This window comes from Penaeus chinensis, chromosome 40 (genome assembly GCF_019202785.1).
Source record: "Penaeus chinensis breed Huanghai No. 1 chromosome 40, ASM1920278v2, whole genome shotgun sequence".
NCBI lineage: Eukaryota > Metazoa > Arthropoda > Malacostraca > Decapoda > Penaeidae > Penaeus > Penaeus chinensis.
The window spans coordinates 22,854,839-22,867,338 of NC_061858.1; the positions used below are offsets into that span (position 1 = coordinate 22,854,839).

Consider the following 12,500-nt stretch of genomic DNA (forward strand, 5'->3'; position numbering starts at 1 on the left):
CAGGCTTTCCAGATGAAGAGGTGTTTAGACAAGGGCCGCCTCATGGATGGATTGAAACATGCTTCAAACATGCTGGGTGAACTTAGAACATCTTTGCTGTCTCCCAAGACTTATTATGAATTATGTATCCTTTTATACTGCTGTTGTAGATGATAAAACTTGGGAAATATACTTTCACCAAAAGAATAAAGTGTGTGATTGTGAGAGTGTGTGTGAAGGACTAAGAGAATAAATGAGTGAACATGTGATTGTGAGAGCAACAATAACAGGGTGTCCACGATCACAAAAAAAAGTTGGTTTTGAAATTATTCCCAATATATGTATTACTAATTTTTGGTACCAAATGATAAAAGGTTCTATGTGTGTGGTATTTGTAGCCTGTGTATAAACCACCATTAACAACTTCATTTAATTTGTAGATTTACATGAGTACTGTATTTCAACTTGTGGACGTTGAAATAGATTCTCTGTTCATTACAACATATTTATCATTTACTGAGTTGGCAACTTTAATTTTGATGTACTTTCACAATTGGAGAAAAGGGAAACAGGACGACCAAAGGATAGGCTATTTAGGAAACTTAAGTACATGGAATGTCATTGCAATATGAAAAGGATAAGAATAGAATATTGGTGGGCTCTGGCTACAGGACAGTTGATGAAATTGCTTTGCTTAAGTGTACTTTTAATTGTATTTTTTTCTGCTGGCATTTCACAGTTAGAGTGAACTAATTCATATAGGCATGCCATTAGATACTCAGATGTATCTGAATCAGAAGCCTAAATTAATCTTTTATCTTTATTGCATATATGCATCTCAGTATGTGCCAAAATCCAGGTTGGCGTATTGAGTGTTATGTTGCCAGTGAAAGAAAAATTTAATTACATGAAGGAATTACTACAAATAAGAAAAGGCTGGTGATGGTTGGATGAAGGGGAGAAAGGAGAACAATGTTTGTAAATAGATGCTGTAAATCACTAATTATATATTGTTATTAAAGTTGTATAACCCCAAAAATAGTTTGTTAGAGAACACTGATATTGGTTAGTAAAGAGATTAGGAAATTTTAGTTCATCTGGAATGTGAACACCTCGAGTAAATAGTAAGCAAATAGGCAAGTGTGTGTTGCTAAGAAAAAGAATAATTGGTATTGTGGCACTTCTAATGAGATGTTTGCATTTTGGGAAGAAAAATATATGTATGTATTATAGATTCCTCCTTGAGAAACTGAGTTTGACATTGAAACAAAATAACTTACAAGAACAAGGGAATGAATCTGCTATTTGATTGTTGTCATCTTGTGTAAAAGAGAGTGACTTAATATCAACATATCTTTGATACTTCTTAACTCACACTAGATATGTGCATTTGTGATGAACTTCGGCATTTGGAAATGTACCTAATTGATGAGTTCCAGAAGGGTCACCGAGTGGCAGATCTATATGAACTAGTCCAGTATGCAGGAAATATTGTACCACGACTGTAAGTAGAAGTTTGCAGGATCATATGCATAAATTGACATATGTACTCTCTCCAACTCTGACTTTCTCATACTTGCTCTCACACTCTCAATATCTCTCTTTGTTTTTGCACTTATTATCTGATATATTTAATAGTAGAATGGGCACCTGTTCTCTTCAAGGAGGTTGCATTTAAAAGGATTTATTATGTTAAATGTAAAACCTTACCACAGGTGAAGAAGTTGCTATGCACTATTTACTCAACTCTAACTGACTTTTTCTTTCCATCTCACCCTTTTACTCAGTTTCAGTCAAACTCTCCCACTCACTCTTATTCTAGTTATATAAATTTTGACCATAGAACTAACAGAAATGGAAATGTAGCTAGAGTTTTTATATCTTTCTCCTTTCCTCCCACAATCTCAGATACTTGCTGATCACAGTTGGACTGGTGTACATCAAGACTAATGAAACATGCAAGCGAGACATTCTGAAGGACCTGGTGGAGATGTGCCGAGGAGTCCAGCATCCTCTGCGTGGTCTCTTCCTGAGGTGGGATACTTTTTCTGTTTTTATGGGAGCTGCTATGAATAGTATCAATATTTCATTGTTAGAGTTTGCTAGATGTTCTTAGTTTTTTATTCTGTGTTTTCATTTTATTGTTCTTATTTTTTAATAGTATTATCTTCGTTATTGTTATTATTCTTTATTTATAAGTTTATTTTTATTTTCATTGTAATCTATATTTTTTTTAGTTTTTAGATTTTATGAGGAAGTTAAAGTATTTCAAATTGAGAACTGTATGTGTTGTGCTCTCCAGAATGTTGTTTATGAACATAAATTTAAAAACTGGCTGCTGTCCTTAGGTTTCAGACATTCAGTAATGCATATGAAAACTCTTAATTCCTGTATTTAAATTGATCATTGATTTTTGTGGATATGTTCAGATCTTCCAATAGATATTTACAAACAGTGTATTAAGCACAGATTATTAAGACTTTTTTTAATTCCAGGAACTACCTTCTTCAGTGTAGCAGGAACATTCTGCCTGATTCAGAAGACCCTCCAGTTGGACATAACCCAGAGGAGTTCCCTGGAGGATCTGTAAGTTACCCAGTTAGATTCTGTCAACTCACTGTTGGATAATGTTCTGGGGTTACATTTTTCTTGTAATAGAAAAAACAACTTTTATGGATCTCTGTCCATGTCAGTAGAAGATCAGTACTGTTAAATATTCAGGATGATTTTTTATCTGTATTGCACTTCTTCATTGAAATAAGTTATTTGTTCATATTGCTTTTACATGAAACATATGCTATATTACCATACATGTACTGCAAGTTCAAAAACTGGCAATGTATGGACATGTATATTTTTCCTGTTGACAGATATCAGACAGTGTAGATTTCATTTTGATGAACTTTGCGGAGATGAACAAGCTGTGGGTAAGGATGCAGCATCAGGGACATTCACGAGACAAAGAGAAAAGGGAACGAGAGAGACAGGAGTTGCGTATCTTAGTGGGAACCAATCTGGTTCGTCTGTCTCAGCTGGAGCATGTTGATGTAGAGAGGTATAAAAAGGTATGTTGATAATTTATCATTATTCTTTACTCATGTATATTATGTGTATTGAAAAATTGCAATAGAGGTAACAGAATTGTTTGGTTGCTTGTTTTTATATATGTTACTTGAATGAAATGTTGGTATGTAAATCGTATTTGTACAGTAGTCATATAAATAATGTGACTGTGCTGAGTATTAAATAATTTCAGTTTTACTTTCTTAAATAATTAGACATTTAAAATAAAATGCTTGTTCCCTAGTTATGAGGTACTGTAAATTAATAATTAGAAATATCTGCTCACTCGGCTTGGTCATTGCTTGGAAATAAGCAACAGCAGATTACTACCTGTTGTTGAGAAAGGCTCCAAATACCCATTGCTGAACTTGTGAAGAGAATGAAAACCTAACCTTAGTCTGCAGTGGGTGAAGCAAGGGCATTAGCTATCAGTACCATCTGGAGAAGATGAGGCTGTTAACCATGAGCACTTCTGACTTTAGTGGCAGTGCAAATGGGTAAGAATGCTGTGTGGAAATGCAGCACATACCTCAGGCCTCAGCCTGGAAGGAAAGTGGTCACTAGCTGTGACTACTCTTGACTACGAGAATGGCATGAAAATGGTAGTTTTGGGTTAGGCCATGACCCTCAACTGGAGATCACTGCAGTGGCATGGAGTAGACATATGACTTTGCCTTGTAACCATGTGTAGTAGTGCACCACAATTCGCAAAGTTTGTGTCAGTGGCACTGGCATAGAGTTGTTGAAGGCCAGACTATCTAGTAGGGGTTTACCCTGATTAACTGGTTTGCAGAAGGCTGCACTGTCTCAATAGATGAGGCGTTTGACCACCATATGTATGGGCATGCGATAACTAGCTGGCACTGATAATGGGGAGGAAAAACACACAAGAACATAGAGGGCACAACAACAGCAACAACAAAAAACATGCCAACTAAAGGGAGAAAATTAACTAGAGAGAAGGAAATAGGAAGATGGACACCAAGGGGGAGAGCAACCCATGTAGCCTTCTCCCGTCCTCTCCCTGAAGAAACAGTCAGTCTCGCAATGTGTCCCCTTGCAGAATTCTCTCTTTGAGTGAATAAACTCATTCCTTTTTTTCTATACAAACTCTGTAGAGAAAGCGAACATTGGAGGGTGATAAGGAGCTAGTGAAATACAAAAAACACAAGAGACAGGTTTAGTGATCAACATTCAAATACATTTATTTAACCCATTGGGGCGGGTATCAGAAATCTCTCAGTGTCATAAACTCTGGTGATTTCTGGCAACGTTCAGACATGGAGTCTGCTAAATGTAGCAGAACTTCCTGCTCCATGTGCTCTGGCGCGTCACCGCATGTACAGCCGTATCCCACAGACCAAGCAGTTTGTTATGACGTGTACAAGTGACCCGTCTGGATGGGGTTAACTTGCAAATGCATTTTCATGTTGTTAATGTACTGTTGAGACTTCAGGCAAATGGAGCAGTGTGTACACTCCATGGTGGAAAAGAAAATTGTAGCAGGTCTCATCTCAGGATAGTGGGTGAGGTGTTGCTGGGTAGAATTTTCCCCTTAGTTTTGTCTTCTCAGGTTCTTTGGATTTGTTTTAGGCTATTATACACACCTTTGCACCAGACCTCATGGAACCAGGAAATAATAATTTCCCCTTTCAGAGTGTTTTGCCTGGAATTTTGGAGCAGGCTGTAAGTTGCAGAGACCCTCTTTCTCAGGAATATCTAATGGAATGCATAATTCAGGTAAGAAAATTTTGTTACCCTGGTGATACAAAATAGTTACTTTATTAGTAGAAGATTTCAGAAATAGAAAAGTTTTGAAGAAATATATAACATCAGAGTTCTTACTGATTTATAATTTTTATATAATTATAAAGTGATTCAGTATTTTCATAAAGTTTCACACTGGATTTTGTAATGCAAGATACTCTCATGGTAAATCACTTCAGAAGCTTGTATTGAGACATGAATAATGAATGAAAGAAACTGTGTAACAAACAAATTACATCAGTGCAGATAACCCCTATTTTTATCTCCTGAATCAGGTGTTCCCGGATGAGTTCCATTTACAGACACTAAGTGCTTTTCTGAAGGCATGTGCTGAGCTTCACTCTGAGGTCAATGTCAAGAATATTATAATTTCTCTCATTGACCGACTTGCCAACTTTGCTCACCGGGAGGATGGCACAGGCATTCCAGATGAGATCAAGTTGTTTGAAATCTTCTCCGAACAGGTCTCACAAGTTATCAAGGTGAGACTGCTTAATTAATTTAATACTTTATGACAACTGTAAAGTCTCTACATAGTTGAATTTGGATTAAAATACATATTTTGTGTGTAAAGATTCAACCCCTTGGTGACAGGTGAAGAAAACTAAAACTAAAACTATGCTCTGGCGATTAATGGCAACGCGCTGACTTTGAGCGCGGTAGTTTGGTACATCAAGCCGAATCACCGCCTCGCAGCGCTTTGGCGTGCCTGCAGCGGCGTACAGCCGCACGCCACATTTTGAGGGGTTTGTTATGATGTCTAGAAACGTGAAACGGTGAAAGGGGAAAATTTGATAACAAATTTTTTTTCTTCTTCAACAGTCTCGTCCTGATATGCCAATGGAAGATACAGTCAGTCTTCAAGTGTCTTTAGTTAACTTGGCACAGAAATGCTACCCTGATGAGATAGAGTATGTTGATAAAGTCATGCAGAATACTCTTGAAGTTTTCCAGAAGCTAAACATTGACAAGTGAGTGACTTGAATACATAGTACTTTTTAGTCCAGTATATTGAAGACTGCCAAGAATCTCTATGAGGGAATTATGATATAAGTACGAAAATTTCTGTCTATAATGGTAAAGATTTGTAAGTGTTAGAAATTGCCAGGGACATTTTTGTTTGTTTAAAATTAAGTTAAAAAATTACCTAGGGATCACAGTTTGTCTCACTTTAGAAGAATATGCTTCTGTCACAAGTTGGTGTGATGGGAGCCCACTGATTATGGCAATTAATTACAATCTATCATCTGCATTAATGATTGTTCATCATATGTACTTCATATGCAGTGCTGTATGATGAATTATTTACACTCAATCTGCTTAGTACTATAAATATTCCCTGACATATTCTGTTATTAGTCCTCTGGATGTTCTGGAAAGATGCCTACTGGTCCAAAAGAAAATTTCAAATTCTAAAGAAACACTTTTGCTTTTACTTTAATCACATACCGCTGGGGAAAATGCTGTACTCATTTTAAATTTTTTTTGTGAAATGTCTCTGCACATAGATGGCTCTGTTTGGGCTCAGCCACAAAGGAGTTAATTAGTAGACCTAGCGACCATACCTGATTTCACCTTTCCTTGAATTGGCGGGAAAAACATATTTATTATTAACGCTATGAATATTGGTGTTATTTTTATTATAGACATAATAATTGCTATAATGATATAAACATTAGTAACAGCAAAATAAGATAATGTCAAATATTTTTGTTAATCAAAGAAAAGGGTAAACAAGCAAGACAGGCAATACACACAATTGGCTCATCGGTGACTTAGTACAAGTGTAGCCATTAATGTGTAAAATCAATTAAACAAGTAAACTCACAGTGGGCAGTATCTTTATCTATATATCAGTATATCTATATATCTGTATCTATATCTGTCTATCTATATATCTGTATCTATATCTGTCTATCTATCTAACTATCTATCTAGATATATATATACATATATATAAATTTATATATATATATTATATATATATATATATATATAATTATATATATATATATATATATATATATATATATATATATATATATATATATATATATGTATATATAATTTACATACATGTTTAAATATATATTTAACCCAATTCTGACGGGTATGACGTGTATGTACATGCCATGCCCTGTGTGAGTTTACTTTATTAATTGTTTTTACACAATGATGGCGACACTTGTACTAAGTCACCAATGAGCCAATTATGGGTACTGCCTGTCTAGCTTGTTTAGCCCTTTCCTTTATTTAAGAAAATATTTTCCCCTATCTTATTTTGCTGTTACTAATGTTTATAACATTATAGTGATTATAATGTTTATAATAAAAATAACCATCAATATTCATAGCATTGATAAAAAATGTGTGTTTCCTGCCAATTCAAGAGAAGGTAAAATCAGGTAGGGTCACTAGGTCTACTAATTGACTCTTTGTGGCTTAGCACTAGCAGAGCCATCTATGTGCAGAGACATTTCACAAAATATATAAAAAATGAGCACAGTATTTTCCTCATTTTTTATTAATTTTCCCCAGGGGCATTGGGTTAAATATGTATATATATATGTATATATATATTTAGATATTTATTTATATACATATATATATATATGTATATATGTATATATATATATATATATATATATATATATATATATATACACATATATTTGTATATACATATACATATGCACACACACACACACACACACACACACACACACACACACACACACACACACACACACACACACACACACACACACACACACACACACACACACACACACACACACACACACACACACACACACACACACACACACACACACACACACACACACACACACACACACACACACACACACACACACACACACACACACACACACACACACACACACACACACACAAACACACACACACACACACATACGTAAAATGATGTAATTCTTTACAAATGTACATTCACAATAGAGTTATATATATGTTTACATATGTGATTATATGTAATTATCTTCAGTAGCAGTTTTTTTTTTCATTAAGTTGAAATTTGGTAAGGGTTTTCTAAGATTAGTAATTTATTTATGGAAATAACTACATGGCATTCTGTCCCAGAAATAATTTTCCATCCTTTTAACAATCCCAGAACCTCCCAATAATTACAATAATCTCCTGCTTAATGTCTTTTATATATTTTTCAAAACAGGTTGTAATAAGAATTGGACTTTCTGTGAACACTATGTTACATAGTATTATGGGATGGTGTAGTGTACCTCTGACTAAATAGGGCTGGTTTTGCTGGGAGCCATGACAGTTTTCATAGTGATATACTCAGAAGAAAATTAAACAAAGGAGATGTACTATGGAACTCAAAAGATGCACAGTATATGACATTTGGTGCTAGATACCATTACTGTACAGAGAATGAACATTGCCAGAATAGACATTAAGCAGAGGATAACTGTATTTAGAATATGAGATTTTTGTTTCATTATTACAATGGCATACCCCGTCTTTCCCAATTTGCTCTCCCATAACAAGGACAACCCAGGGTCAAGGGTGAGTTACTGTTGTGCATGGTAATATCTGTCACAAAGACTTAACTTGTGTGGCTGCTGCTGTCCTAGAGCAGAACCTTTAGGTATGGAGAAACTTAGTTGTCTCTATGGCAGATAATGGCACCAGTTATAGCTGAAAATTGCAGTTTAACTGTTTTACATCTTGAAGTTACTGGTGAGATCTGTACCTCCCTATGGATTATTTTTAGAATTTTTTTTAGAAGAAAGAGCAAATTAGAGAGAATAGTGAAGAGTGAATGAGAGAGAGGAAGAGGAACACTTGAAAGTAAGATTGAATGAGAGTGATCAAGATGGATAGAAGCAGTAATTTGATTGAGTTCAGACACAGCAAAAGTGTAGGATAGGAGGGTTCGGTGTGTATGTTTATCCTTAGGCCTTGGTATATTAAAAATATAACTGATTTTAAGCAAAAATTGCAAGGATTGTGGCTGTGAAATCATGATTATGGCTGACTTTGTGTATATATGATTGTGGTTAACCCATTGGTTGGCGATTGCTTGACATACTTGCCATGTTTACTGTAATTTTAACTTATTAATTGTATTTGCAAATAGATGGCTCCACAAGAGTTTAGTCACGAAGGAGACAATTGTTAGCCCTATCTCATCAATTTACCCTTTTCTTAGGTTTTGGATTTTGTTGTTGTTGTTTCTTTTAGCATTTTACTGATATTACAATTCATGATATTAGTTATAATAATGTCAATATTGATAGTATTAGGTAAAAAAAACTGTCTTACAAATTCAAGGAATGTGGTTACTTGGACTAACAAATGGACTCGGGTGGCTTAACACCTGTGGAGCCATCTGTGCAAAATTCACCAAAAGCTACAATGGACAGTAAATGTACCAATGGCCTAGTTAAAATCTAAGTACCATTGTTAAGCCTACACAATTTATATAAATGAATAAATGCGACTTGAGCAGGATTATATTGGGTATGATCAGAGAGCATATGAATGTGTTGCTTTGAATTCTTGTGGATGGAATAGAATTGTTTAACGAAGTTTAATCACTGCTAAAAAGCTTAAATGTTGAACTAGTTACATGATTAAAATTCTAGTTATTCAAGGTGCCATTTCAGCTCTCATGTTAGGAGGTGCCTTACCAGACCTTTTAAACAGGCATTTATATCAATGGCACTGTAGCTACCTGATTTCACTCATTCTGATTATTCATTAGAAGTTATGCGATATTCTCTTATATAGTGCCCATCTAAGCTGTTACGATTTAGTGCCATGCTGAGTACATTTAGATTACTTAGATAAAGAGTTGCTATTGCTAGCCCAGTCCCTTTTGCTACGATGCTAGTATCTTGCTCTGCCTTTTATTTTATAAAGAGGTATAGAATAAATTTTCATAAAGTAGGAAAAAAGAACAGACCTAATAAAATATAATGATAGATGAAAGCAATTCTCTGAAAAATAGCAATGCACAGATAGAAATTTACTCCACCACACTAATGAAAATGTGTCTCCAGACTTAAAAGATTTGCTTTTGGTATCCTCTTTACTATATATAAGTTGTACTTGTTGGATACATGCACGATATTATAAGCCCGTTTCCAGTCCACTTGTTAACCCCTCTAGACTGTTTGATTCTTGTAATCTTTGTTTTCCTTCTGTTCTTTTCCCATTTCTTCCATGAGTTGCTGACAAAGACACTGAACATTTGATATTCTTAGGATAGTGCGTAAGAGTTGGTCTTTCCAACGCTCAGTAATGTAAGAACTAGTTTTTTCTGAGTAGAATTTGTTGATATTTTGTATTTATATTGTTGTTATCATTTGTACTACTATTACTCGTTAACACATTTTTATTATTATTATTGTTGTTAGTATTATTATTTTATTATTATTATTATTATCATTTTATTGTTATTTTATATATTGTTTTATCATCATCATTATCATCATCTTTGTGTATTTGTTAATTGGTATGATTATTATTATTATTATTATTATTATTATTATTATTATTATTATTATTATTACTATTACTACTACTACTATTATTATTATTATTATTATTATTATTATTATTATTATTATTATTATTATTATTATTAATATTATTATTTATTATTTATTATTTATTATTTATTATTTATTATTATTATTATTATTATTATTATTATTATTATTATTATTATTATTATTATTATTATTATTATTATTATTATTATTATTATTATTATTACTATTATTATTTATTATTATTATTATCAATTTCACTTTCAGATTATTATTATCATTTTATGTTATTAGGATCATTATGATTAACATTTTTGTTATTTTTTTTCCAAACCTTTTCTCCTGGTGCTATTACATATTGCAATTGTGACTGTTATTCTCATGGTAAATGCCTGAACATTTTATTCCCACTAGTATCACTGTCATCACCAGCATCAGCATCATCATAGCCATACATATTTATCTTTGATTGTCATCATTTACATGCCATATTAATTTCCAATTTAGGTATATTATATTGATATTATCATTATAACTAATATTATCACATCATTATATGGTACTATTTGTCATTATCATCTTCATACCATTATCTAGTTTCATTCTCAGATTTTTTACAGGATGAACAAAGTTTTGTTTCTTAGAGAAGAAACTTATTAGATATAGATGCCATCCTATCATTCTTAGTTTAATTAAATACTTTTCTTATACAGATTGATAATTTCATATTGTTCTCGTTGAAGATAATATTTTTATATTTTTTTTTTCTTGATTTTTTCACTTTTTTCCTTTTATCTTTTACCAAGTCCAGATTATTGCCAATTGGTCAGTTTGTATTCATGTGAAATCAAATCATGCATTTTACTACTAGCATGTGTAATTTTTTTGAGTAAGGTATTTGAAATCAAAGTATTTTTGTTTTCATTGTTATATGTACTTTCTGTTTTATTTGTGTTTTTGCCAACATTTGTGCCACTGTGCACATGTGGATATTTGTCATGATTGCAAATCTTTTTCAGACTATTGAATGGTAAAGACTGATTTTATGTTTGAGAATGAAGGGAAATTCTTGTTTATAACTTGAAGATTTAAATTTAGTGCTTCTGTCATGTTGCATGCACATATTTAAACATAGACCAACTCCTCCCATGCTCTCTCCTTTCCGTAACTTTGTTTGCAATGTTGAATCATAGACTGTATTTTTGATTATCATAAGGCATGATTAGTCCTTATGATCAGTATTATGAAGATAAGATAATCTATTACATTTATTGTTGGTTACTAATTTGAAATCCCTTTTTTTTTTCCTTTGTTTTTTTTGTTTTGTTTTGTTTTCTTTGTTTGTTTGGCATATCCTTTCTCCATATACACATCCATATACTTGGTAGTTGTATGGTTTCACTTTAGAATTGTTGAATTACATGTTTCTCAACCTTGATTTCCAAAACAGGATCCACTCTGGGTCTGCACTTGGAAAAGAACTGAGTCGTCTCCTGCGCTTGCCAGCTGACAATTATAACAACCTTCTCACCGTTCTGCAGCTGCAATACTACACCCCCTTACTCAACCTCCTAGATTACAGTGGTCGCAAGATCTTAAGCACCTATCTGGTGACTAATGCTGTGGACAATGAGACTTGCATACCAACCCAAGAACAGGTATAGAATCCAAATTTCATTGGACATTAATGTACTTGACAGATGTGAATAGCTCTGATAACCCTAATTATTGAAGACTTATAATAATGAAGATGAAACTTGCATTTTTGAAGTTTAGATTTATAAAAATTATTATGTTTCAGGTTGATGCCGTACTTTCCATGATTGCATCCTTGATCTGTGACCAGTCTGATCAGCCTTTGGTCGACCCAGACCCTGAAGATTTGGCTGAGGAGCAAGGGTTATTGGCCAGGTAAGGAGATTATCTATTTTCAAGTTCTTAAAGTGATGTTGCAAAACAAAGGTTTATTTTCTATTTATAAGTTCATTAAGTAATGTTGTTAAACAAAGGATTATTTTGTGACAACATATATTTTTGTTACCTTAGTATAAGAGAATGCTTCATCAGTAAAGTGATTATAGGTGTCTTGTACAGTATTTGTAACTCAATGTGTTTCACTTACAGATTTCTTCATCT

The 12,500-nt window shown here is 33.4% G+C and overlaps 1 protein-coding gene across 1 annotated transcript in view; it reads left to right on the top strand.

The window, feature by feature from the left end:
* The window catches only part of LOC125047078 (vacuolar protein sorting-associated protein 35-like), a 29,688-nt gene that overhangs the window by 10,100 nt on the left and 7,088 nt on the right, over positions 1–12,500 (top strand). Inside the window, 11 exon segments of the mRNA XM_047645175.1 lie at positions 1–124; positions 1,360–1,483; positions 1,888–2,013; positions 2,475–2,565; positions 2,850–3,044; positions 4,699–4,782; positions 5,085–5,291; positions 5,632–5,780; positions 11,815–12,022; positions 12,166–12,275; positions 12,489–12,500. The exon segment at positions 1–124 is cut by the window's left edge and continues 82 nt beyond it; the exon segment at positions 12,489–12,500 is cut by the window's right edge and continues 153 nt beyond it. Of these exon segments, the coding sequence (XP_047501131.1) occupies positions 1–124; positions 1,360–1,483; positions 1,888–2,013; positions 2,475–2,565; positions 2,850–3,044; positions 4,699–4,782; positions 5,085–5,291; positions 5,632–5,780; positions 11,815–12,022; positions 12,166–12,275; positions 12,489–12,500 (1,430 nt within the window).